The sequence below is a fragment of the Scyliorhinus torazame genome, chromosome 17 (assembly GCF_047496885.1).
Source record: "Scyliorhinus torazame isolate Kashiwa2021f chromosome 17, sScyTor2.1, whole genome shotgun sequence".
In the NCBI taxonomy this organism is placed as follows: Eukaryota; Metazoa; Chordata; class Chondrichthyes; order Carcharhiniformes; family Scyliorhinidae; genus Scyliorhinus; species Scyliorhinus torazame.
Window position 1 is genome coordinate 140,516,047 of NC_092723.1, and position 14,785 is coordinate 140,530,831.

The 14,785-nt window shown below is 44.0% G+C and overlaps 1 protein-coding gene across 1 annotated transcript in view; it reads left to right on the forward strand.

The window, feature by feature from the left end:
- usp31 (ubiquitin specific peptidase 31) overlaps positions 1–14,033 on the forward strand; it is a 202,524-nt gene extending 188,491 nt beyond the window's left edge. The window contains exons 15-16 of the mRNA XM_072481189.1: positions 6,236–6,391; positions 11,939–14,033. Of these exons, the coding sequence (XP_072337290.1) occupies positions 6,236–6,391; positions 11,939–13,455 (1,673 nt within the window). The 3' untranslated portion in view covers positions 13,456–14,033. The remainder of the gene's footprint in view (positions 1–6,235; positions 6,392–11,938) is intronic.
- Positions 14,034–14,785: the final 752 nt, after the last annotated feature.

Sequence of the window (14,785 nt, forward strand, 5' to 3'; positions counted from 1 at the left end):
TTTGGTGAATGTAGATTCAGACTTTGCTGTGAAACCTTCATTAGTCAAATAGCATGCTGAGAATGGATGATCATCAAGAGAGCAGCTGGTATTGTTACAACTCTACTCAGCAAGATTTACCACATTCAGGGTTATTGCTGGGTGTATGGAGTCACAGGGTGAGAGTGCCAATATCTTGCCTATTTTAACATATCTTACTTCATACCCATCCAAACTGTTGCTTATAATGCTCGCCCTAGAGTAATACAGAATTGTTGATCAATAAGAGATTATCTTTTAATCCTGGTTTTAAGTATTCTTTGACAAAATGGGAGATTTTTGCTACTTTTTATTACTTGAAATAGAGGGAATGTGATGTAAAGATATTATTATAAAGGAAGCTCCTTTTTGTGGGTAATTGGTAATGCATGGAATTGATCAGATCTTTCATCTTCAGCATATTCAATTTAAATCCTTACATCCCAGATAGATTTTATTTGTTGGTGTGAATGAGTTAGTCGTCAAAGGTGGTGAGAACAGTCTGTTTCAGTTGTTAATGTATGCAGCTCAGGGAAAAGGCCATTTTGAAGCATGAGGGGAGATGTTTGTGAGGAAGAAGATGATATCCGGATCCTCTTGGATTTCTGCACCTTTGTAAGACAAGCTGTGATGAGGAAATTTCTTGTGGCAATAAATCATAACATAGAAGTTGAGTATTCAAAGCTTTCTAAAGATAGTTCAGCCATGTCACCTATGTGCAACATGGCATTGTAGGGGTTTATGAAGAACTCTTTATCCAAATGTTCTTTGGCTTAAGTTGCAAAAGAAATACTATATATTTTTAAAGGGTGTTTAGAAACCTTGTGGAATTTTTATATCTTGGTATCTTGCTGCTTCTGTGCATTATACTTGTAAATAAATCTCACCCAGTTTAGCCTGAATCCAGAGGCCTGATATGTGATTGTTAAGAGTTCTTCCTTTTGATTTCCCTTTGCTTCAATTTCTTTTGTTTTATTTTATTATTTTTGGTCCGTGGACTCATAATCGGAATGTGCCTTTAAGTAGAGGACTTCAGCTGAAGCAGTCTACTAGTTGGGACATGTGTTTCAGTATTTGTTTTTTTGGAGAGGAGAATACAGATTTGTTGGCGTCGAGGAAATTGAACCAGCTTTGGAGGAAGTCAGTTCAATTGGCTGTATGGCAAGCTGTGGGCTGGCCAGGAACAGTGTCCTGGCTGATAACAGGGGGAGGCTTCTGAGGGTGCTAGACAGAAGTGATTAGACCTTGAATGAAGAAGGAGCTCTCTCTCTGCTGAAGTAAAAGACTGCTTTATTGTTCTAAAACTAGTGAGTGTCTGGCACATCTTTACTATACAGTTGAAATGATCTTGAATCTAAAAGCCTTGCCAGAGAAAATCCTCTCAAACATAGAAGGAAAAAACATTGAAGCAAAAACTTGAAATCCTGGAAGACATTAACTGAAAATCATCATAGTGCATCGAAGATCTTTTATCCTTTTTACTTTATCATCATTTTTCCTTCCCTCTCCACCACTCTTCCCTTCTAATGTTGTGTATATGTCTGTGTGTGTGTGTGTGTGTGTGTACACATAGAGTGGGGCGAGTTGGAAAGGGAGTGGTCAAGGGGTAGTAGATAGTTACATATTTGTCAGTTTAATTACATTACCGTTAAATAATAAAAAGGTTATTTGTGTGCTAAATTGACAAACCTGGTGACTGCAGTTTATTGGACTCAGCCAAGGTCCCTGGGTATTTTAAATTAACATCTAATTGTAATTGTGTTGCGGCTCCGGGTCAAGGAATTGACCGTGCACTAGCCCAGGGGGTCGTGTCAGTCATATAGAAAAGTTTGATATGAGGATGTCAGCTGTAGGGTTTGTTTTGAAGCTGCCTGTGAATACAAAAGCTTTTGGAGAAAACCTGGACTATAACAACCAGACGGACAAAAGAATTGGAATGAGAGGTTTGGTAACTGATTTCAGATCTGAGAGGTGACTCGTGTGCAATTGACCCAATCAAGCTCCTGGGGTTTCGATAAAACAGGATGTTAAATTTTTAAGAAACGTTTGAGGCAGCTTTGTTTATCAGGCATAAATGCATCCAGCCATTCTGCTTGGAATTGCCACCTATAGGTGACGTAGGGATGATTCGTCACTCCGTTACCTCAGGTAATCTGGCAGTAATAAAGGATTAAGTGTTTGCGTGGGTTTCGTCCCCACAACCCAAAGATGTGCAGGGTAGGTGGATTGGCCACGCTAAATTGCCCCTTAATTGAAAAAATTGAATTGGCTACTCTGAATTTTAAAAAAAAGTAATAAAGGATTAATGCCATCACTGCGCTGTTGTACAGTTTACTGCCAATAAGCTATAAAATTGGTTCTTCCTAACATTTGAGTTTACACCATCAATTCAAGAACTGGGTGGTACCAGAGCCACCTGCAGGTGGTTTATGGTACTGTCAGTGTTAACAAATCACTACAGATGCAAGTCGAGGCCCAATGAGCCTGTGTTGGTGTTACCTTCCATATGAGCAAATCCAGAATTGTATGTGTCAGTCTGTGTGTGTCTGCCTGTGTGCATGTGTGTGTGTGTGTCTCTACCTGTTTGTGTGTGCGTGTATCTGCCTGTGTTTGCGTGCGTGTGTCTCTGTGTCTGCATGCATGTGTCTGTGTGTGCATGTATTTCTGTCCGTGTGTGCCTGACTGTGCATCTGTCTGTGTGCGTCTGTGCATGTCTGCCTGCCTGTGTGCATATCTGCCTTCGTGTCTGCCTGTTTGTGCGTGTCTGCCTCTGTGTGGGTGTGCGCACACGCATGGCTGCCTGCGCTTGCGTGTGTTTGTGTGCGTTGTGTCTATCTGTATGCAGCGTGTCTGTATGTGTGCATACCCGTCTGCGTGTCTGTCTGCGTGCGTGTGTCTTTGCATGCATGTGTGTACCTGTCTAGGTGTCTGCCTGTGTGTGTGTATGTGCCTGTAAACTGTTTCTCCTTATTAACTATCAAAGCAATTCATGATTTTGCAGACCTCTATATGCTCTTGATTGTTTTAAGGAGAACAGATACAGTTTCTCCAGTCTTTCTACCAAACAGTAATCCCTCCTACCTGGTGCCGTTTGAAAATCTCTTCTGCGCCCTCTCCAAGTCTTGAAATCCTTCCGAAAGCAAGGTCCCCAGAATTGAGAACACAACTTCAGCTTTGGCCTAATCATTGTTTTATTGACGCCTAACATAATCCTTTACTTTTGTAATCTATTCCTCTATTAATAAAGCCAAGGATGTCATGTGCCTTTAAACAGCCTTCTGAACTTATGCTGCTTCCCTCAAAGATTTGTGTATACACAGATCCAGGTATCTCTGTTCATGAACTCTTTAAAATTCTATATTTAATTTATGTTGTCACCCCCTGTTTTTCCGACCAAAATCATTTCACACTGTTAACTTCACCAACTTTTTATGTCCTCCTGAAATTTCTTACTAACCTACTCATTGTTTATTACCATTAGGCCACAAGGAATAGAAACCGGAGTAGGCCATTCAGCCCTTTTCGCCTTCTCTGCCGTTTAACAAGATTATGGCTGATCGAGCACACACTAAGTCCACATTCTTGCCTTCTCTTCATAACCCTTAATTCCCCTACTGTTAAAATCCTATCGATCTCGGCCTTGAAAATATTCAAGGACTTGACCCCCACAGCTTCCTGGGGTAAAGAATTCTGCAAATTCACCACTCTTTGAGAGAAGAATTTCTTCCTTAAGTCGGTCATAAATGAGAACCCCCTTATCCTGCGACTATGCCCTCTGATCCCAAGCTCTCCCATGAGTGGGACCATTCTCCCAACATTTACCCTATCTGACGCCCTAAGAATCTTCTATGTTTCAATCTCTCATCTTCTCAACTCCAAGTAGAACAGATTCGACCTGTTTAATCTTTCCTCATATGGCAGTCCCTCCGTACCTGGGATCATCCTAGTAAACCTCCTCAGTGGTGCCTCCAGTGATTCATCTTTAGGACCAAAACTACACATTATTCTAAATGTGGCCTCACCAGTATCTTGTACAGTTGCAGCATCACCGTAGCATAGTGGTTAGCACAGTGGCTTCACAGCTCCAGGGTCCCAGGTTTGATTCCCGGCTTGGGTCACTGTCAGTGCGGAGTCTGCATGTTCTCCCCGTGTGTGGTGGGTTTCCCCGGGTGCCTCCCACAGTCCACCGGTTAGGTGGATTGGCCATGCTAAATTGCCCTTAGTGTCCAAAAAAGGATAGGTGGGGTTACTGGGTTACGGGGATAGAGTGATGGTGTGGGCTTGGGTAGGGTGTTCTTTCCAAGAGCCGGTGCAGACCCGATGGGCCGAATGGCCTCCTTCTGCACCGTAAATTCTATGAAATTACCCCTTTATTTTTATAGTCCAGTAAAAGCCAGCATTCCATTTACCGTCCCAATTACCTCCTGTACCTGTATGCTAGACGGCTGGGTTTCATAAATAACGATCTTCAAGTCTCTTTGTGCTACAGCTTCCTGCAACCCCTGTGCATTTAAATAATAATCCGCCTTCTCATTCTTTTTTCCAAAATGAACAATCTCACATTTCCCCACATTGAATTCCTATTTTCTGCCCACTCACCTAACCTGCCAATACCTTTCTGTAAACTAAATATATCCTTCTTGCGACCTGCCTGCCATCCATCCTTCGTGTCATCCACAAATTTAGCCACAGTACACTCTGTTCCTTCCTCCAAATTAATATGCATTGTGAAGGGCTGCGGTCCCAGCACTGATCCCTGTAGCACCCAACGGTTACTGCCCTCCAACCTGAGAAAGGCTCCCATATCGTTATTTGCATCCTGTCAGCCAATCCTCTTTCCATGCCAGAACATTACTTCCAACGCCAATATCTTCTATCTTGCATCGTAGTCTTTTAGAAACATAGAAAATAGGAGCAGGAGTAGGCCATTTGGCCCTTTGCACCTGTCCGCCATTCGTTATGATCATCTCTGATCATCCAACTCAATGGCCTGTTCCTGCCCCCCCCATTCCTCCTCTCTCTCTCTCTCTCTCTCCTCCCCCCCCCCCCCAAGAGCTGTATCTAACTGCTTCTTGAAAACATACAATGTTTTGGCCTCAACTACATTCTGTGATAGCGAATTCCAAAGGGTTACCATTCTCTGGGTGAAGAAATTTATCCCCCTCTCAGTCCTAAATGGTTTATCCCATATCCTCCGACTGTGACCCCTGATTCTGGACTCCCCCACCATCGGGAACATCCTTCCTGCATCTTTCCTGACCAGTCATGTTAGAATGTTATAGGTCTCTATGAGATCCCCCTCATTCTTCTAAACTTCAGTGAATACAATCCTGACCGATTCAGCCGTGGGCAGCACAGTAGCATAGTGGTTAGCACAATTGCATCGCTGCTCCAGGGTCCCAGGTTCGATTCCCAGCTTGGGTCACTGTCTGTGCGGAGTCTGCACGTTCTCCCTGTGTGTGCGTGGGTTTCTTCCGGGTGCTCCAGTTTCCTCCCACAGTCCAAAGATGTGCAGGTTAGGTGGATTGGCCATGCTAAATTGCCCTTAGTGTCCAAAATTGCCCTTTGTGTTGGGTGGGGTTACTGGGTTATGGGGATAGGGTGGAGGTGTTGACCTTGGGTAGGGTGCTCTTTCCAAGAGCCGGTGCAGACTCGATGGGCCCAATGGCCTCCTTCTGCACTGTAAATTCTATGATTCTAACCTCTCCTCATAGGTCCTGCCATTCCTGGTAAACCTTTGCTGCACTCCTTATATAGCAAGAACATCCTTCCTCTGATAAAGAGACCAAAACTGCACACAATATTCCAGTTGTGGTCTCACCAAAGCCCTGTATAATTACAGCAAGGCAGTCCTGCTCCTCTGGCCTCACTCCTGAATTCAAAGAGGAATGGAAGACTCTGGCCAGATAGTCTTCAATTTCTACCTTTATTTCCTTCAATAAACTAGGTTACTTGTCAACTTGAGGGTTGCCAATCTTTCAAGTACCTCTATTTTTATCCAAAACAATATTGATATTTCACTGCTACATGGGCAGCCTCCTCGTCTCTAATGGTGACAGACGTTAAGTACTCATTTAATACCTTAGCTATGCTGTCTGCAGAATGAGCTGACAGTTTTTGTGAGATGTTTAATTTTGATCACTATTGGAGGTCATGTATGCTTGTTTCTCTGTAAATAGATTTTACTCCATTACGAACGTGTGATAATTCTTTTCAGGATCCACCAGCTCGTCTCTGTGTGAACACTGGGTAAATCGCCTCACGGGCAGCAAGCAGCCCAGCATCACTTCCACGGCATCGTCACGCCGGACATCTCTCGTCTCACTTTCTGAATCTGTGGAATTTACACAGGACCGCAGTGATCAGGATGATGGTACAGACTATGCATGTTCTTGCTGCACTCCTCTTCCTAATCTCACATTTGCAAAGTGTTTAAATCAGAAAGGAGGGTGCGGGCCAAGCTTGATTCCTCCTGTAACATAATCCATTTTAACAAATAGAAACTCCATCTCTCATTCCCCACCCCTCACCTATCTTATTGGTCGAGTGGTGGACAGAGTAGAGGATAGCTATAATCTCCAAAATGCTATAGATGGATTGGTGGAGTGGGCGGTAAAGTGGCAGATGGAATTTAACACAGAAGTGTGAGGTCATGCATTTAGGGAGGTCAGACCGTTGTAGGGAGCACACAATAAATGGGAATATACTAAGAAGGGTAGATGAAGTAAGAGATCTTGGTGAACAAGTACACAGGCCCCTAAAGGCAGCAGTTCAAGTAATCAAGGTTGTTAAGAACATAAGAACTAGGAAAAGGAGTAGGCCATCTGGCCCCTCGAGCCTGCTCCGCCATTCAATGAGATCATGGCTGATCTTTGTGGACTCAGCTCCACTCTCCGGCCCGTACACCTTTATTCTTTAGAAAGGCATCTATCTTTTTCTTAAAGACGTTTACAGAAGGAGCCTCAACTGCTTCACTGGGCAAGGAATTCCAGAGATTCACAACCCTTTGGGTGAAGAAGTCCTTCCTACACTCCGTCCTAAATCTACTTCCCCTTATTTTGAGGCTATGCCCCCTAGTTCTGCTTTCCCCGACCAGTGGAAACAACCTGCCCGCATCTATCCTATCTATTCCCTTCATAATTTTATATGTTTCTATAAGATCCCCCCCGCATCCTTCTAAACTCCAATGAGTACAGTCCCAGTCTACTCAACCTCTCGTCATAATTTAATCCCCTCAACTCTGGGATCAACCTAGTGAATCTCCTCTGCACTCCCTCCAGTGCCAATATGTCCTTTCTCAGGTAAGGAGACCAAAACTGAACACATTACTCCAGATGCGGCCTCACCAACACCCTATACAATTGCAGCATAACCTCCCTAGTCTTGAACTCCATTCCTCTAGCAACGAAAGACAAAACTCGATTAGCCTTCTTAATCACCTGTTGCACCTGCACACCAACTTTTTGCGACTCGTGCACCAGCACACCCAGGTCCCTCTGCACAGCAGCATGTTTTAACATCTTACCGTTTAAATAATAATCCATTCTGCTGTTATTCCTCCCAAAATGGATATCCTCACACTTGGCAACATTGAATTCCACCTGCCAGACCCTAGCCCATTCACCCAACCTATCCAAATCCTTCTGCAGACTTCCGGTATCCTTTGCACTTTTTGCTTTACCGCTCACCTTAGTGTCGTCTGCAAACTTTGCCACATTGCACTTGGTCCCCAACTCCAAATCGTCTATGTAAATTGTGAACAACTGCGGGCCCAACACTGATCCTTGAGGGACCCCACTAGTTACAGGTTGCCAACCAGAGAAACACCCATTTATCCCCACTCTCTGCTTTCTGTTAGTTAACCAATCCTCTACCCATGCTACCACTTTACCCTCAATGCCATGCATCTTTAGTTTATGCAGCAACCTTTTGTGTGGCACCTTGTCAAAAGCTTTCTGGAAATCCAGATATACCACATCCATGGCTCCCCGTTATCTACTGCACTGGTAACGTCCTCAAAAAATTCTACCAAATTAGTCAGACACGACCTACCCTTTGTGAACCCATGCTGCGTCTGCCCAATGGGACAATTTCCCTCCAGGTGCCCCGCTATTTCCTCCTTAATGATAGATTCCAGCATTTTCCCTACAACCGAATTTAAGCTTACCGGCCTATAGTTACCCGCTTTCTGCCGACCTCCTTTTTTAAACAGTGGTATCACGTTTGCTACTTTCCAATCCTCTGGGACCACCCCAGAGTCCAGTGAATTTTGATAAACTATCACTAGTGCGTTTACAATTTCCCTAGCCATCTCTTTTAACACTCTGGGATGCATCCCATCAGGGCCAGGAGACTTGTCTACCTTTAGCCCCATTAGCTTGCCCAATACTGCCTCCTTAGTGATTACAATCATCTCAAGGTCCTCACCTATCATCTTTATTTCCATCAGTCACTGGCATGTTATTTGTGTCCTCCACTGTGAAGACTGACCCAAAAAACCTGTTCAGCTCCTCAGCCATTTCCCCGTCTCCTATTATTAAATCTCCCTTCTCATCGTCCAAAGGACCAATATTTACCTTAGCCACTCTTTTTTGTCTTATCTATTTGTAGAAGCTTTTATTATCTGCTTTTATGTTCTGAGCCAGTTTACTTTCATAGTCTACCTTACTCTTCTTTATAGCTTTTTTAGTAGCTTTCTAAAGAAAGCATATGGAATGCTCTCCTTCATTGGCAGAGGTATAGAATATAAAAGTAAGGATAGAATGTTGGAATTGTAGAAAACACTGGTGAGGCCACAACTGGAATATTGTGTGCAATTCTGGTCACCACATTATATGAAGGAAGCAATCACTCCAGAGAGAGTGCAGAAGAGGTTTACAAGAATGTTGCCAGGGCTAGAAAAGTGCAGCTACGAGGAGAAATTGGATAGGTTGGGGTTATTTTCCTTGGAACAAAGAAGGCTGAGGGGTGACTTAATTAAGTTGTACAAAATTATGAGAGGAAGAGATAGAGTGGACAGGATAAAATTGTTTCACTTGGTGGAGAATTCTAGAACCAGGAGACATAATAATAATGATTTTCATTGTCACAAGTAGGCTTGCATTAACACTGGTAATTAAGTTACACTGAGGGAGAATTCAGAATGTCCAAATTACCTAACAGCACGTCTTTCATGACTTATGGGAGAAAATTGGAGCACCCGGAGGAAACCCACGCAGACACAGGGAGAACATGCAGACTCCTTACAGACAATGACCATAGATGGCAGAAGGTATAGAGGGGACATGAGGATGAACTCTTTTACGCAGAGGGTAGTGGGAGTCTGGAATTCACTACCCGAGTTGATGGTGGAGGCAGAAACCCTAAACTCTTTAAAAAAAACAAACAAACAAACAAACAAACCTGGATCTGCACCTTAAGTGCTGTAAGATACAGAGCTATGGACCAGGTGGGGGAAGGTGAGATAGAAAGGGCACCTGGGTGTCCTCAGGTTGGCATGGACAAGATGGACCGAATGGCCTCCTTCTGTGCTGTAACTTTTCTATGATTCTATTCTGTTCTATCTAGAAATAGGAATAGCTCTTTCATTAATTAAAAAAAAATTTTTTTTAAGAGTACCCAATTCATTTTTTCCAATTAAGGGGCAATTTAGCATGTTCAATCCACCTAACCTGCACATCTTTGGGTTGTGGGGGCGAAACCCACGCAAACACGGGGAGAATGTGCAAACTGCACACGGACAGTGACCCAGAGCCGGGATCGAACCGGGGACCTCGGCGCCGTGAGGCAGCAGGGCTAACCCACTGCGCCACCGTGCTGCCCTAGCTCTTTCATTAATTGTGATAATTTAATCCCCGAGCCTGTAAGGGATTGTGAAGTTGAAAATGATGTCAAGGCAATCCCCTCCTCAACTGCCCGGCATTTGGGGCTCTGCAACTGCTCCCAGTATGTGATCCCTTCTCTTTTGTGAGTATTCACTGCCATCTAGAGTTAAAGCTAATGCTACCTGAGGTGCTTCATCTTCTGATCACAGATCCCAAGCGACCATGATGTTTCTATTTATATGTATTACAAATAAAACAGAATGCTGTTTTTAAAAAGAACAGTTGAAATTTTGCTGCAAGGTTACCTTGTCACACTAATGCCTATGGATGTGAAAACATTGCTTAAGCCCCGTGGTATTTTTCTGTGTGCAGGATGTGTAAAGGGCAGTTGTGAAATATTGTTCACTCGCTATTGTGACAGTACCAATACTGCCTCTGAGTCTGTCGCTTCAAGTTCCATTTTAGAACTTGAGCACAAGAATCGAGATTTACAAGCCAGCGCAGTATTGGAGGAGTGTGCTATTGGAGGTGCTATCTTTTGGGTGGGACATTACACCAAAGACTCGCCTGCTCTTGCGGGGTAGATATTAATGATCCCGTGACACAATTTCAAAGAGGAGGGGAGTTATTCCTGGTTTCCTAGCCAATCTTTATTATTCAATCAACTTTACAGAAATTAATTATCTGGTTATTTTCACAATTCTGTTTGTGGGAGCATGCTTTGTGCAAATTGGATAAATACTAGGTGTTATGGCTAGGTGAGGAGGGGTTGAATGGCTCTCCTCTTTGCGCCCTCCTCATTTAACTGCAGCAGGTTGTTTTTATATAAAAGGTTATCCTTGTCAATTCAGTGAGTATTTAACTTTTTCTGGGCTGTGATCTTCAAATAAATAGGACAGATTTCTTGTGGTTAAAGGAAAAGATTTAGCTTTATTATACCTCAACTGATTAAAATAAAATAAGTACTGACTTTTGCATGCACGTGGACACACAAACATATTTATACACACGCACACACTTGATGATCGGGTGGGCAGGGACAGATTGGCCAAATTAGAGTCCATTTAAAAAAAAAAAAGAGTATACAATCTGTAGTTTGGTGACTCGGTTGACTTCAGGCTGAATTTGATGGTCTTGATGCTTCCGATTTAAAGATGTAGATGACTAAAAGTTGGTTGTTCTTCGGGATATGGTAATTATTAAAACGTACTAAGGGGGTGACCTTCCTTCTCCTCCAACTGCTAGGGAAATTTAAAAAAAATCATTGCACATGTATTCCAAAGGTGACCTGATTAGCTCATGTCTCAGACTTAGCCAGGGTTCCATTGTCCAAGGAATTAGTCTTAATGGCCCATCTCCAAGCATTGAATACCATAGGTCATTGCGATAAATAACTTGCTTAATGAGACAGGCTATATGAGTCCTTCACACTTCGCTAAAGTCAATGTCTTTGAAGGGTTTTGCAGGCAGACTGACTCCACTCCAATCAATTAGAATGAGGAATACATAGTAATACAAACTGAGGTTAGCCACCTTGGGCTGTGGGTTGAAATCACTTTAATCTGTATTTTAAGAAGTCTGCTTTTAAAAGTTCAATTCAGATTTCCAGCTGGTGGACTAAAAATCATTTGGCCAGGATAATAAGGAACACCAGCTCTTCAGGGTTTTCTACGCCCACCCGAGAGCAGGTGGGGCCCTGGTTTAATGTCTCAACTGAAAGATGGTACTTTCAACAATGCAGCACTCTTCAGTTCACTGGAGCGTTAACCTGGATATGTGCTCAAGTCTCAGAATGGGGGTGAGGTGAAGGGTGTTAAACCCATGATCTTCTGATTTGGCGGGAGTGCCCACTGGGCCACATCTGATACTTGAAGACATTGTTGCTTTTCTGTTAGTCTACATTTTTATGGTAAAATGTTTTAAAAAGTGGCGTTTTAATTCCAAGCCCCATGCTGATCCTGCTTTATGATGTCTGTACCATTGGTGCAGTTAATGTGACATCATAAAGAAGTGTCACTTTGGTTTGTGACATGAGTGCTGCTCATAATTTTTAATCAGCTTGAAGGTCAGCTTAATTAATTATTTCTGTTGTTCAGGTGGATTTTCTACTCGGCCTTTTGTGAGGAGTGTCCAGCGCCAGAGTTTGTCGTCCAGATCCTCATTTGCCAGTCCCTTGGTGCTCAATGAGAACGGAATTAAATCTCAGAGGTCGCTATCCAGCAAGCTGCACATGCGCTCCAGTTCTCCATCTCCATTCTCCTTCGAGTCTCCGACTCACAGCCCATCTCCATCAGCAGACATACTGGGGCGCGGAAGCCCCAACCGAGGCACCTCCCCATTGCAAGGCCAGGGGGCAGCTCATGCCGGACAGTCGGGCAGGGCACCCCTAGCAGTCATGGAAGGCATGGTCCGTGAGGAGGAATTGAGAGTCACCGGAAAAGCAACTGGGCAGAGCAGACCCATTTTGCCCCCTGATAAAAAGCTGGACCAGTGTGGGAATGACGCGGGAGGGTTGGACACACTGACCCCATTGCTAGATGCTCTGGACAGTAGAAAAGGTACACCTGGCGTGGGAAGCCCTCGCTCTCCTAGTATTAGTGGCGCTTCTTCTGCGGAAGAACAAAGACAAAAGAAGGGCTTTGTGATGGGAGCGGTGAATACAGAGGGTCCGCAGAAGAAAACCACTGCTTCCAGAGTGCATCATGAGCAGGCCAAAGGTTCTTCGTCCAGAGCACAGTTAACTCTATCTTCATCGCACAAGAACTCTCAGAAGGCTTCAGTCACACGTGAAAAGACTGAACCAAAAGTGGGAGCGCGACATTCTACATCAAACTCGGGCCTCCGAAAGGACACGGTCAAAGGTCAGGAGTCGGCCTTATCAGCGTATCAGCAGAAACCAAAGTTGGTCTCTCCTTCCACCCAGTCTCCTTCTCCAGCACGGAAAAAGGTGCTTGGAAGGTCCAAGACTTCTGAGGGTCGGTCCAAACGCAGCCCCTCTCCTGAAAAACGCAGGCTGTCATCGTCTTCTAAAGCTAGCAGCATGAGCAGACTGTCACATGCTAAGTCGGGGAGCCGATTGGAAAACAGGAGGCTGAGGAATTCAAGCAGCAGCTCCTCCATGACGGAAGCAAAGTCATCAGACACCAGCTCAAGGACTGACTTGAGAAGAGACAGCAGCAAGTCAGATGACAAAGGAATGTCATTCTTTAGGGCAGCGCTGAGGCAGAAGGAGAGTCGCAGGTCAGCTGACTTGGGGAAAAGCAATATTCTTGCCAAGAAATCGGCAGATGGACCTTCCAAAATGGCAAGCAAAAAAGTGCCAACTGAGGGAGCAGCGAAGGAAGGAAAGCGATTGACAACTGAACAGCCGCCATCTGCCGCTGCTTCAGTCTTGACTCTGACCAGCAAAACTGCTGCGCGAGGGAAGCTGTTGAGCAAAGACACCACTCCCACTAAACGCCCACTCCTTCCAGCCGCCAAATCCAAGTCGGCGCTGCCAGATGTGGGGGCTCAGTCTCCTACCAACAGGAAGAAACCTGCAGAAAAAACATTTAAATCCAGAAAGATTGTCACAAGCGGCATGCAGTCTTCTGTGCGCCATAACAAAAAGTAAACGTGAGAAAACAAATCAAAAAGGAAAAGGCTCCACAAAAATGCTAGTCTGGTTTTGTTTCTATGACACTTTCTCTATTTCTTTCTGACTCTCTTTCTCCATTTATTACACCGGCTTTCTGTTTGGAGGAAGGTTTAATTTTTTTTGTGGTTAGTGTGCCTACATTGGTTAGGGAGATTATTGATTTCAAGCGCCTTTTGTTGTGCCATCAAACCAAATAACGGAAATGTGGTATACGAGGATCATGGAACTCGTTCACTGGTTATATATTTTTTTCCCCCAGAGGCTGGCCTTCCCTGGTGGGTTTTAATACAGCACTTTGTATCAACCTAAATAACGTTTTGTTGCTGAATAACACTATGTACTGTTCAATGAATGGTTTGGTTAAAAAAAAACATTTTTTTTTTATAAATGTTCTTTTTAAGACTAACATGACTACTGCATGCTCTGAGGAAGCCATCAAATTAAGTAATCACTTTTATTTTCTCCAGCAAGGGTTTGTTTGCTTGATGCCATGTTAAGTACTGTTTAACAGCGAATTTCATGTGAACACACGAGTAACATGGAGGCTTTGACTATTTTGGTTACCATGTGCCCACTTTCTGAAATAACCACAAGCCCCTGTTGTAGCAGAAAGGAGCGCGGGAGTGTATAACGAGATGCAATGCTTCTGCCATTTTCTTTGTGTTCGCTTGCCAAGTGAGTGCTCGCTACATCAGCATATTGCATGTGACCTGTTGGTTATCAGAAGCTTGGTTTATCTAGATGAACAGAAACGGGGATTTCAACTTTGTTGTGGCTCCAGACTACATGGGTCAAACTCTTGAATCCTCACATTGCCCAAAGGCCCCCCGAGCTCCCCCCCCCCCCCCCCTCCCCGTCCCACATACACATATATCAATGATTTTGTTCCAGTAACCTTCCCCAAACACATCTCCTGTCTTGCCACCATTTCACAGCCTCAAATGACCTATTGGCACCTGGTTGCAGAGGCCCGATTAACCTTTCAGGAAAAACAGTTCAGCTCAAAAGTTGTTCTGTCCAAGATGATTGATTATTGGGTCTTGCGCACAGTATTTGAGTCTGAAATTTAAGGTTTGCTGTCCCAGGCAGTGATGTCAGCACCTTGAGGGAATGCATTTCTGGGGTCACAACAGCCGAGTTATATCTTCCTGTTTAAAATTATGGTTATTGAGCACCAAAGATAATCAAATCGTTTCATTTGGGTAATAAGCAAAGTCTACCAGCGTACACCCACCTAGTTTACTAATCAATGACATTCATTCAGATTCTTACTGAGTACAGAGGAAAATTGCGGCCCGTTGCCTTT